At 36.1% G+C, this 13,559-nt stretch overlaps 1 protein-coding gene across 1 annotated transcript in view; it reads right to left on the reverse strand.

Annotated features, from left to right (window-relative positions):
* The window catches only part of TFAP2D (transcription factor AP-2 delta), a 54,707-nt gene that overhangs the window by 13,238 nt on the left and 27,910 nt on the right, over positions 1-13,559 (reverse strand). Inside the window, exons 6-7 of the mRNA XM_060021248.1 lie at positions 11,929-12,070; positions 6,015-6,128 (exon numbers count right to left, since the gene is read on the reverse strand). Of these exons, the coding sequence (XP_059877231.1) occupies positions 6,015-6,128; positions 11,929-12,070 (256 nt within the window). The remainder of the gene's footprint in view (positions 1-6,014; positions 6,129-11,928; positions 12,071-13,559) is intronic.

Below are 13,559 nucleotides of genomic sequence, written 5' to 3' on the forward strand. Positions count from 1 at the left end.
AAGCACATTGAATCCCCAGCCCATGGTCCAAAGAAAACACCAAGGCCCTGGGAATGAACCAGAGGAGAATATATCCAAGACAAAACAGAGTTAGTATTGTATTCTACATTTAGTAACATATAGGTATTGGGCACATACTATGTGCTAAGTACTGTGGATAGACAGAGGAAATCCTACAAGGACCTACTGTATAACACAGGGAACTCTACTCAATATTTTGCAATAACCTATAAGGGAAAAGAATCTGGAAAAAAAAAGATACATATGTATGTAAAACTGAATCACTGTGCTGTACACCTGAAACTGACACGGTATTGTAAATCAACTATATTTCAATAAAAAAATATTTACAGTAAAAAAAAAAGGGGGGGAAATCCTTTCCCAATTATCCCAGGTAATTACCCGCACTCTACTTAACACTCTTATAATCTCTCTATGTCATATTTTAAGTCTTTGTATGTAACTGTCTTCCACTTCAGAAGTACTTAAAGATGGGACAATCCTTTGGCCATCTTTGCACCACCTGCCCTTAGCACAGTAAAATACAAGAAACAGTAAAATATCACGCTCCCAAGGTGGGTGTTGAGAAAGAAAACAACCTCATTTTCCCAACAGGTTGTTTTCTCTGAACTGAGCATTAAAAATAGTCTAGCTTCCTCCCCTTACTTAGGTTGTTCAACGTGCTTTTGCTTGACTTTAGATTCAAGGATATTAGGAGAACATAAGACACAAAGAAGGGCAAAGTTATTAAGATTTCTTGAGATCTCAAAGAAGGGAATCCTAACATTTCAGAAAATTAGGGCTCTGGTTTCCTCTGAGCTGAGTCTGTTCTGTCCGTGAAGTCCCACGCCACCTTGGTCTAATTGTCATCACCATTCTGGGGAACTGTGTCTGTGGGGACTTCCGCAGATTTCAATCAATCGTCTTCCCCTTTCCAGTAGATGCTGTGGTGTCTGCTCTGGTCTCTAAAGCAATATACACTTTGGATGGTACTCAGTAAATTATAAATAATGGATAAACCTGCCTCCTGTCATTTTGATAGAAACAAGCAGCTTTCCAGGCTGTGAGTCGATCACGAGAAGGGTCACTACTCTCCCCACCGTTGCCCAGAGCACCCTGATATGTCAGTTACCACAGAAAACTGGAAGTAGTTATCTGGGCTTTACAAGGCCAGATCATTCCCTAGCTCTACCTAGACATATTCAATCTGCTGAAAGTAAGCCGTGGTTCTCCAGGTACCAAATCAGCCACCCTGGAAGATGTAATTCAAGTGGTTTGCACTGGGAAGGAGATTCTGACGAAATAAAATAGTAGCACAAGTGGATGCTACTAGTCAGAGTCGTCTCTATGCTCATCCAGTCACACTCTCTCCTTACTTCTTTCCCAGACAGCACTCAGCAAAAACAGTGGAAAATCAGACTCTGCTAATGGACTGTTTGCAACATCAGATGTGATATGTTTCCTTTCTAACACATTTTTCTCTTGAGCTGATGCTTCTATCAAATTAAAGTTACCACCGTCAGTAGGAAATTATGAAAGAGACACCTTCCATGCTAACACATTGTTACCCAGCTTATTAGCAGGATAATAGATGTAGAATCTCTTTAATTCATTAGAGTATAAGACAGAACTTTACATAATTCTCAATGTCACTTTAAAAATGAATTAGAGGTTTCCCTGGTGGCGCAGTGGTTGAGAGTCCGCCTGCCGATGCAGGGGACACGGGTTCATGCCCTGGTCCGGGAAGATCCCACATGCCACGGAGCGGCTAGGCCCGTGAGCCATGGCCGCTGAGCCTGCGTGTCCGGAGCCTGTGCTCCACAATGGGAGAGACCACAACACTGAGAGGCCCGCGTACCACAAAAAAAAAAAAAAAAAAAAAAAAAAGAATTAGAAATGTTTTTCTTCCAAGGGAAAAGAAGCTAATAGTCTTGGAATATCCTAGGACTGTGAGCTGTCTAGACTTAAAGCTGTCTAATTATCAGAATCAACTTCAGATTTTGCAAATTATACAGATGCCTGAGTCCAATCCTAGACTTGACCTATTGAATTAGATCTTTAAAAGTGTACTTCAGGCCTCAAGATTTTTTTTTTTGGCAACGCCGTGCAGCTTGCAGGATCTTAGTCCCCCAACCAGGGATCGAACCCGTGTCCTCGGCAGTGAAATCACAGAATCCTAGCCACTGGACAGCCTGGGAATTCCCTTTTGTCTTCTTTTTTTGGCTTTTTTTTTGGCCTCAAGACTTTTAAAAAGCTCTAAGGGAAATTCCACTATGAACCCAGGTTTAAGAGCTACACTTCTAAAGTGTGAGGTATTTTTCCAAGGTCAGGCAACAAGCTGATTTTACAGTCCTATTAAGATATTTTATTGAGGCTACTTTTAATAAATACACAGTAAAAACCAAAAGAAACACACACTTAAATTCGGTTTACATCAGGAGACTTAAACTTGGATTTTAATTGGAAATGTCAACCATGTTTAAAACTTTTGTTTAAAAGAATATTGTTTAAGACATGCAAAAAAAATAAAGGTGGACACATCTTACACCATATACAAAAATTAACTCAAAATGGATCAAAGATCTAAACATAAGACCTAAAACTCTTAGAAGAAAACACAGTTGGGGGAAAGCTTCATGACACTAGATATGGCAAGGATTTCCTGGATATAACATCAAAAACACAGGCAACAAAAATAAAAATAGGCAAATTGAACTATATCAAAAACCTCTGTGCATCAAAGAACACAACAGAATAAAAAGTCAACCTACAGAGTGGGAGAAAATATTTACAAATTGTATATCTAATACGGGGTTAATATCCAGACTATATAAAGAACTCCTACAACTCAACAACAAAAAGCAAATAACCAGATTTACAAATGGGCAAAGGATGTGAATAAAGAGCTCTTCTAAGATGCCATAGAAATGGCCAACAAGCATATTAAAAGATGCTTAACATCATATTCATTAAGGAAATGCAAATCAAAACTTCAATGAGATATCACCTCACACTCATTAGGATAGCTACTATCTGCCCCGCAAATAAAATCACAACAGTAAATAACAAGAGGTAGAGGTATTAGAACCCTGTGCCCTGTTGGTGGGAATGTAAAATGGTGCAGGCACATTGGAAAACAATATGACATTTTCTCAAAAATTAAAAATAGAATGACCATAGACATAGTGATGCTACTTATGGACATATATCCAAAAAAATTGAAAGCAGGATCTTCAAAAGATATTTGCACACCCATGTTCAGAGCAGCACTATTCACAATAGCCAAGAGGTAGAAGCAACCCAAGTCTCCACTAATGGATGACTGGATAAGCGAAATGTGGTATACATGTACAATAGAATATTATTCAGTCTTAGAGGAAGGGAAATTTAGCATGTGCTACAACATAGATGAACCTTGAAAACATTATGCTAAGTGAAATAAGTCAATCACAAAAAGACAAATACTGTATGAGTTTACTTATTTGAAGTATTTAGTCAAATTCATAGGGACAGAAAGTAGAATGGTGGTTGCCAAGGGCTGGGGGGAAGGGGAAATTCGTTGTTTAATGGCTATAGAGTTTCAGATTTGCAAAATGAAAAAAATCCTGGTGACTGGTTGCCCAACAATGTGAATATACTTAACATTACTGAACTGTACACTTAGAAGTGATTAAGATGGTAAATGCTGTTGTGTTTTTTTAACCACAATTTTAAAAAAAGATATAATTAAGGAAATTTGCTGTAAAGTGAATTTTGGTTAAGTGATTTTTAACGTCATACTACCCGCCATTGTGAAATCCAGAAGATTTCATCTAAATAAATAATCAGAATGTAGTTAAAGCAAAATATATGAAAAAATCTGACAAACATTACAAAAGCATAATAAATGGGAGTCGTAACTTTCTGATCGCTAACTACTCAACACATCAATAATAATACCAAAGTTTTATAGGTGATACATTTATAAGTAGATATACCATGTAATGTTAAATGTGTTAAGATATGGCTGTACATTTCAAATTGTTGTGACTGAGAATCTGCAGGCATATATCTTCTCGAGAGCTTTATACCCAAAATGTAATCTCTCTTTTTTACGGAGAATGAGGAGGAACAATTCACCATATATTTAGCTTTTCTCTAGGAAACATCAGACTAGCTTCTCTGGGTAATCCTAGACTAGCTTGTTACTATATTTTGCATGGGGAGGAACCAAAGAGCATATAAAGCACATGTAGGAAACATTCAGCTCAAGTTTAGAAATGAAAGTTTTCTCTAAAGAGTTCTGTGGCATTAAGTTGGCAGATGACTCAGGTATCAACAAATTAGCAGATTGTGCGTACGCTAAACAGACAAATCGTTTGCCTATTTATTTTACACTGTAGCTGATATCCAATTTACCCATTGATGCCGTAGTCTGTTTTGAGCCTTGAAAAAGGACAGCTCACTGTCCAATAAAGGCTATGACCTCTGTGATTGGAAATGACCTAGCAGACATGACAGAGAGCCCCAGTTCTCTGTATTCCAACAGTAAGTTCCTTCTTGGAGTAAATCTGTAACTCAACAAACCTCCTTAAATCCAGAATTGAACTTGTATAAAAATTATTAAGCTGTGAATTGAACTTCTGTAAAAACTATTAATCTCTTAAGTAAGTATACAAATAAAAATGTGGAAAAAATTTGTACAGATATGATAGTAGGGCAGTTTGTACTTTTTAAACTTGGATCAGTGGTGCAGTAAACAGTATATCATTTATTGAATGCTTACTCTGTATTCATTTTCTCATTTTAGCTCACTACCACCATGTAATGGAGCGGTTCTTATTCCATTAAAAGCTAGGGAAAGAAAAGCTTGAGAAGAGTACATACATTACCCCAAATAACCCAGCTCAGATGTATTAATGTATTAAATACATTAAGGGATGTATTTGAAGACCGTTCTCTTGACTCCAAAGCCTTTTGCTCTTAACTTTTAAGCACTACGCTTTCTCCCAGTTTTAGTACACTCACCTTCACTAACCCAATTGAATGGTAGAAGAAAAGTCCTGGGAACTTATCCTACATTTGGTGCATTTTTAGAAGACAAATCCTTTAATCTTCAGAGAGGTGTCTATTACACCTTGAGGCGTATTGTGACATGATGAAAAATTAAGTATTTTATTTAAAAGTCTCTGATGTTGCAGATAAAATTCCAACTTACTTAAATATCCATTATTTTGTATAACAGAATATCTTCCTCAAAAGCATTATAATCATTGAGAGGTATTGAAAGCATTTTGAAATTTAATTATGTTGGTCTTTCCTTAGCATTGATTTTTTAAACTAAATGATAATAATAAAAAGGGATAAATAAAAATTTTTATTGATGAGAAATGTCATGTAGGCATTAGAATTCTAGAGTTTAACATTTGGAAGGCACCTGAAAAATTATCATGTTCGTTTCCACATTGCAACCAGGGCATAAATTAACCAAGAAAAATAGTCTATTCTCTTCCAAAGAATTTCAGAAAATGAAATTTAAGATATACTTTCAATAATACATCCTGGGTTCTTTAAAATATGCTTGTGTGGTCTAACTTAAGAACCATGCGCGGTTTCTAACTGCAGAGAAATCATTAGCGTACTCCTGGAAAATCGGTCTAGGATGTCCCATTAGTTTCTATCACATCGTCTGCCTATTCAACGATTCACCTAATCAAGGTAAAGAACTGTTTAAAGGATTTCAGGATCCTGATCTAAAAGTGCTATTGTTTGAAATAATAGAGCTCACAGTCACAGGTTCTTTGAAATCACACAAAGTTATAAATTTTCTGATCCAAAGTGCTTCATGCTTTAGTTACTTTTACAATTTGATCTTAGGTGCTTGGAATTTCAAAATTTCAGGCAGTCACCATATATATATATATATGTTTTATCTCTAAATGGAACTGTGATAGGACTACACACATGTCTGGGTTAATAAAGATGGTTTTAACAATTTAAAAGAGAGTCTGAACAAATTGAAAAACGATTCTTACCTGAAATGTGTTAAGTGTCTCTGGATGTCAAGGTCTAGAATTGGAGTGGGTCTGGAGGATCCCAGCGGTGATCTATCTTGGCTCAAGAGGTCTTGAAATTCTTTACAAATTTGTCTAAAATAAAAGATTCAAAATTAAAGTTGAACTCTTGAGACGGGGCTTTAATTTCATCCCATGATATTTTTCCAAAGGCTTGTTTTCTCTTTTAAAAGAGGACTCGATAAATATCATAAAGCAACCTCTGAAGTTCCATCTACAACATACAGATGAGGTTACAATGAGTTACAATAGCAACTATGCTCTCAAGTTGATCATGCTCTCAAGATGATCATGAAAACTTTCAAGTGAGTAACAGTCCAGGAACATTGACAAAACCAGTGTTCATTTTTAAGGTGAATATTCATAGATTAACCTCAGTATAAGGGAAAAATCTATAAAACAGGATCACAATTAATAATTCCTTTAAAAAAATTAAAATGTGATTCTGGGGGTGGGGTATCATGTCTGTAAACAAGTTTAAATCAAGCTATAGGCTTATTTCAGAGCCATGATTCAAGTAGACTTTGGGAAATCCCTTTCCCCAATATTTCATTATAATTCAGACTCTTCTGGACTAAATTTGTGTTTTTAATAATTGAAGTAGACAATCACCCAAATTTAGTCTACTAGCCTCATTCTGTCTCAGAAAAATGATTACATTGTGCTCCACGTAAGATAGTTTCTTGCAAAAAAGTATCAGCAAGGGCATTTTTCTGCTGCTTTTCTTAATTTAAATGATTATGATTTCTGATCATTGGTTTCATATTACCATGATTGTTTGATAACAGTAAAGCCCTTGTGATACATAGTCCAAAAGATATAATTCTGAAGAAGCAAACATATGAAGGAACCATGTGTGTGTGTGTTTTTTTAACAACAAAACACTAGATTAATGCAGAAGCTGAAGAGTGAAGTAAAAGACTGCCGAGGAATTACTCAAAAGAATCCATCAGCTAAGTGAAACCACTCCACATTCAAGGCATACTATGATAGTGATTAGGTTTTCTGTCTGGATTTACAATGGGCAGTCACAAAATGTAATAATGTAGCCCTGACTATAATTACCTATGGAGCCAAAATCAAGTACAGAAGGGTCAAATTATTCCAAGTGAAAGCCACTGCATGGGCCCAGCCACAAAGTCCTCTCCAAAGCATTTGTGTCATTAAGCAAAAAACTACTACAAAGTGACAAAATGTCTTGAAGCCCAAATAACGTACCATTGAGTTAAAATCAGAGGAGGCTTGTTTATTATAAGGTACCCCATATTTATCGAATTCTTCTGGAGATCATTTGAGACTTTTTTTTTTTTTTACAAGCAATGAGTCTCAGTTTTAATGCCAGTGTTCAAATATCATCATTTCACAGAATTTGCCTTACTCATTTTGAACAGAAGTGAAAGTAAAAGAGGGTCATAGGGAAAGGAAAAGCCAAACAACAAACAGGTAAGTCTTTACCTGCTCTAAATCAAACAGGATCCTCCACACCACCTGTTAATGTTTGGTTGAGTCTCAGATGTAGCATCTAAACGCATGTTTTAACAGTGCATGTGTGTACTTCCACTGAAAATATTTTATCTGAACTTCTCACTTTTTCTGTTCTGAGTTAGACTCAGTTGGCTGACTTTCAGGTGTATTGCCTATTTTTAATTAACGAGTAGCAACTTAAATGTTGATATTATTTGTTGGCATCAAACGATGACATTTGGTGGGGCATCGTTATCTGTTGCCCTTTATGTTATTTAATAGTTAGATATATTGTTATCTTCGTTTTTAGAAAATGTCTTACTAAATTTTAAAATACAGACTCTTGCTATCACTTTTCAGACTAGCAATGTGAATTACTACATGGTAGGTCATCAGTATGATGCATTATTACAAAGGAATATTGGAGTTGTTTAACGACTGGTCTCTTAATTTTCTATCAGATTAAAATGTATTAAAAATTTAAATGGAGGTTAAAACATTGCTTTAGTTCGTGTGTTATGATATGGGAATTTCTCGGATAATTGAATAAACTAATTTAAAGTTGGCAGATCAACTTCTTTACTGTTTAAACAACAGAGCAAGTTACAATAAACTTAAAGTTGAGGAAGAAATGAGGAAAAGGCAAGTGTGGAAAAATTTAACTTATGCTAAGCAATTCAACTACTCCACACATGAAGCTGTATCAGGAGAAGTTTCAGAGTTTTCAACCTTGATATTTGATTCTTCTGCTTAATTCACTGACTTTGGACAGCCTCCAGACTTAAAAACAGATGACAATTTTGTAGATTTCCTTTAGGCAATTATTATCATCGCATTATGACAGTTACAGAGTTACTATTTTTATGCTTAGTTTTATTCTTATTTAAATTTTTATTTATGAAGCTACAGTAAGAAATACTCTTATTTCTCCAAACAAAATGTCACATTATGAATTACGTAACACAAGATGATCTTCGATGAATCATAAATTCTAACTTTATCACTTACGTCATTGTCCTTAAGGATATAATTTTTTAGCTGATGTCTGAATTTAAAGTTCTGTTTCTCCTTTTGACTATTAATGTTATGGTAAAAATTAAAACTCGCTAACTATTCCGCTTTACCCTAATGCAGATCAAGTGTTAATCATATTTAGTTCTAAATTCAATGAAGAGGTTTAAATGTGTTTTTCATAAATCAAATAAATGTTTTGTCCAGTACATTTTTAGATTTCAAAAACTGTCTAACTCAGTTTCTATTACCCCCCTTAAATAATTATCTAATTACACGAAAATGTTTGGTTAATCAACAAAGCACTGGGAATAAAGAGGAATTAGGAGGGTAACGGCACTTAATCAATGAGCCTTTCTTACAATTGTATACTCGGCAATATAATTAAATACAACAGAATCTGTTATTCATAGAGGTAAAAAAGAAATATGTAAGCCATTGTGCCCATGTGGATCAGCAATTGGATCTCTCATCTAAAGAATTTTGAATTTTGTATATATTTTTGATACAACTGTCACAGTCCTCTGAACAAAGAAAGGTGAACTGATTAGAATGTGATGAATATCCAGGTAGATTACTTAATTTCAACACTGAGCATTTTAATCGAAAACAGCCAATGCTTTACCATTGGAAAATTTAGAAACTACTCAGAACACATGTTGGATCCATTAATATGTTGCAGAAAGGCATTTATTCCCACACACCCCTTAATTTATCTACTTATATTGATGACTACTTGTATTGAGTATGTTTGCTATGACTGCATAGTCTCCGATTCTTCAATGCTTGTTTCACATGATCTAATAAGAAGATGGAATGGATATAAATAACCACAAAAACAAAACATTTAGTCTGTCTCCTAATTTCTAGATGTTTATAGCCTATTTACTCTTACTTAAAGTAAGGTAATTGGAATTAGTGAATTCAATTCTTGCTTGACATTTAATGGTCTGCAAATGTCCAGCTACGGGAAGAGGGATCAAAGAGAATTACATGTTCTTGAAATATTTCATGAAATCAAAGTTCAAAATGTCACCTAAAATAATATACATTACTTAGATCCCATGTAAAAGGGAAATACTACTCCCTAGTTGAATCCACTACTATAAAATAGATGTTTCCATACAACTTTGACAAATATGAAAGTACTTCTCCCAAGTTCTTCTAACATTTACTTCTGTGAAAACAAAATCTCAACATCAGTTTGAATGCACTGACTCCCAAACACTTAGACAGAGTGATGGGAATTCCCAAGAAAATGGGAGCTTGTGTTTGGAAATTTAATGGTGGCCTTGCCGTGGATGGTGGGAGTGAACAGTTCTAGAATCTGGAGGAAGGAAGACAAGAAGGATTTCTCTGGATCAGGGGGTGAAAGTCTTAGAAAATGCATGATAAAACCACAACCGAGTAATTTTGAGGTAGGAAACATGCAGGTGTTTTCTCTTGGATAATTAGTATTTGGGGATAATAGTATCATTCAGAGGTATCACATGGGTATGCATGTTGGGAAATTTGTAAAATCCTACCAGCTAGAATGATATGCTTTGGGAACACCTAGGAGATGCTACCTAACTTCTAGCACTGTCTATTTCTCCTGATCTGTAATAATTTGTTATAGTCTCTGAGATTACATTAAGGATACAAACAAACGAACTACATGTACTTTCAGTTCCTTCTGGTAAAACTGAAATATGAAGACCCCTCTGGGTCAAAAACTGTTTGGAAGAGGGAAAAAGTAGAAGCAAAGTAGAAGGGAAGACCACCCCCCGCCCCCCCCCCCAGGGAGATAAACTGCACAAAAAATCTAGGTTTAGGTCTTTCTACTAGCAAGTGTTCAGCAGCTTCCCTAGCACAAAGCTCCTCTCAAAATTTTAAATCCAAGTGTTACATCCCTTATAATGTTCTTTCTCTAACTCTTAGTCTTACTTCTGTCTTTCTGCTATTCCTTTCCCCTTTATCTCCTTGTTTTGTCTTTTCTCTTCTTTTGCCACCACCTTTCATTTCCCTTTTCTTTGGGGCAAGGTGAGAGAATTATCTAGTACTCTCATAAGAGCAATGAATAAATATATCTGAAACCCAAACAGTGACAGCCACAAGCAGCACAAACCCCAAATAATGGACTTAACGTGTCCTGGGCAAAAGCCTGGTGGGTGGTAGGTATGCCACACAAAACCTTAAATTTGTAAGAAGATCCACGTTACTTTAGATGTAGTAGAAGGAGGAATATTTATTTTTGGTTTTGTGCATTTTGAGACATTTACATTTTAGCCAACATATCGTAAAGTCATTTTAAAAAATCAGTTTCTAAGAAGCAATGTTTCTAACACGATCTATCACATACTTTCTCTTTACAAGTTTTCCCCAAATAAGAAACTAATGTATAAATGATAATTTAACCACCTGGGACTCTTAGTTCTAAAATCTGAATATAGAGTTAGGAAATTAAATAAGATTATTAATGGTTTATCTGTAGCAATAACTTGTTTCAGTAAAGAGAAGAGAGCAAGAATTAGCTACCACTTGAAAGATTTTCATCTAAATTTTTTTTTGTCCATGCAGCGCAGCATGCGGGATCTTAGCTCCCCGACCAGGGATCGAACCCTCAACCCCTGCAGTGGAAGCATGGAGTCCCAACATGCACTGTTTTTAGAAGTCCTCTTCTAAAAATTTGAACATGATTTGAGTAGTACTTAAGGTTCTGCTGGGTTTTCACACAGTAAATGATAGTTCTTTCATTAATTATCAAAGAACTTTCAAGTTTGAGGGAGTTTGAAGTTATCTTATGAAAGCTTCCCCTTTTCCACATCATTTCCCTCATTATTTTAATTCACATTTTAATTGAACTTTTTACAATTTTCAGGAGCTTTCTCACACATTCTATCTTTTCTTTTCGACAATATCACTACAGGGGCTGGGGCAGTTCTGGGATTATTTGCTTAATTATATACAAGGAAAAATGGGGGCACTGATGCCAATCCTTGATCCCAGAGGTCTCTCTGTTACCTCTCATGCATCTGGGTCCTCAATGTTTCACATTCTCTGAGAACTTATAGCGTTTTAAGATCTTTCTCCTCATTTATTAAGGCACAGTGAGTGGCTTAGACCGAATTGCATAGCAACCAACCAGCATATTTGCCTGGAATCTACATCTCCTAAACATGTTAGGCATTCCTACTATTCCAAAGAGGTTTTCTAAGAACTTTTGTCAGTGTCGGTGCAAATCTTGCTATGGGTGCAATGTTGGGGAAGTCCTTGTTTAATACATCTAGCTGCTGCTGTGTGAGACCCCCCTTAGAGACCAGGTGCTTTCTAAACTGTTTCCCTCATTCAAAGAAAATGAAAAAAAAACAACAAAACAAAACAGGATGAACGCACACAGAGTCTTCCCCATTCTGCTTACTTGGTCGCTAGGATCATCTTTTTTCTTGCTGTCTGTTCTTTCTGTTCCATATGTTGTCTGCCAAGATGTTCTCCTACTGCTTTGGCTGGAAACTCTGTTTCACAAGTGTAGCCAAAATCTCTAGCCAAGTGTAAGGCCTCCCCTGTTGGCAGACAATAAAAGTCAGTTTCTCACTAATTTCCTTGGCAGACAATAAAAGTCAGTTTCTCACTAATGTCCAAATTCAACAAGAGGAACACCTTCTCTTTCCTCAAGCCTCATTCCTGGTTGTGGTCATGTGAATCATTTTTCCTATTCATTCTAAATAATCCAAGGAAAGGAGCTTTGGGGGTGGGGTGGGGTTAAGAAACATGCAGAAACAGAAGCTACTTACCCGGCAGGGGTATGTGGGAAATTGAGGGGGAAAATCAGAAGCACAGTCCAGGAGTTTGGATTCCCCTGGAGGCTCTGACCATTAGACCAGATGGACATCTGAGATCTTACACATGAATGCCCTGGGGGAAAAGCTCTATGGGCATGTCATTTTGTTGCTGCCCAACCGACAACCTATTCTCAATGTATCCTAAATATTCAGATATCTTTTCCAGGAGGCCTATCAAAACACTGGCAAAAGGTCCACATAAATTTTCAAAGAAGTGGGAACACTTTGGAAAGGGCAATAATTGAATTATATCAATTTCACAACATTATGTTGCTAAAGAGATTATACTGCCTAATTACAGTACTAGCGTTATCAGGCTTCATGGTGAGCCTCAGTACCTTTTAGTACTATGTATAGTACTTCTTCAGTACCTTATAAAAAATACAGTGCTTCCTAAGTACAGTATAATGATAAATAACTTTTGTTCTTTCACAAAATCTGAAAGACATGGGGTAAAAATGACTTATTGGCAAGGCAAGATTTGGCCATGGACTCCAGTTTGGAAAACAACAGTATTTTTAAAGCTCAATCAAGCCAATACTTACTTGACCATTAAAACTTTAAAAAAGCAAGCTCTCACTACATATATATTGAGCACCTACTTCATTCAAGGCAAAGTGCTAGGGAGGAGTAAAGGCAGATATAAAAGGGCACCAAAGACTGTTCCTGTTTCTAGGAAGATGACAGTCATATCAATGATAGTAGTCACAACAACAACAAATCCAGAAACACCTCAGTAGCACTTTATAAGTTATACTGCATCTACATAAGCATTACCTATAGTCTGTACATGTTCACTGACATTATATTGATATTATATATCAATATATGTGTTGATATATAATATCAACATATATATGTGTGTATATATATACTTTTTCCCCTCTACTGTTTGTGCAATAGTAGGAGAAGTGAAACAGTGCAAACAGGAGGATGGCAGCGTGCCTCTTAAATTTTGTGTTAAAACCTGATTCTTGAGGATCTGGCCTATTTTGGGCAAACCTCTCACCGTGTGGTAGTTTTAAAAACAGTTTGAATGGAACAGCTGCTATTTACATTTACACTGACAGCCAGATCCTTCCTTCCCTTAGCTCTGTTTACTGCTTTCTCCTGCTTGCGACGTAACATTGTTACTGGATGTATAGCGATGCTACATCAAAAGAAGTGGCAAGTGAAGACACTCTGATGTGTGATTAAAATGAGTAGACCG

The sequence above is a fragment of the Delphinus delphis genome, chromosome 10, assembly GCF_949987515.2.
Source record: "Delphinus delphis chromosome 10, mDelDel1.2, whole genome shotgun sequence".
In the NCBI taxonomy this organism is placed as follows: domain Eukaryota; kingdom Metazoa; phylum Chordata; class Mammalia; order Artiodactyla; family Delphinidae; genus Delphinus; species Delphinus delphis.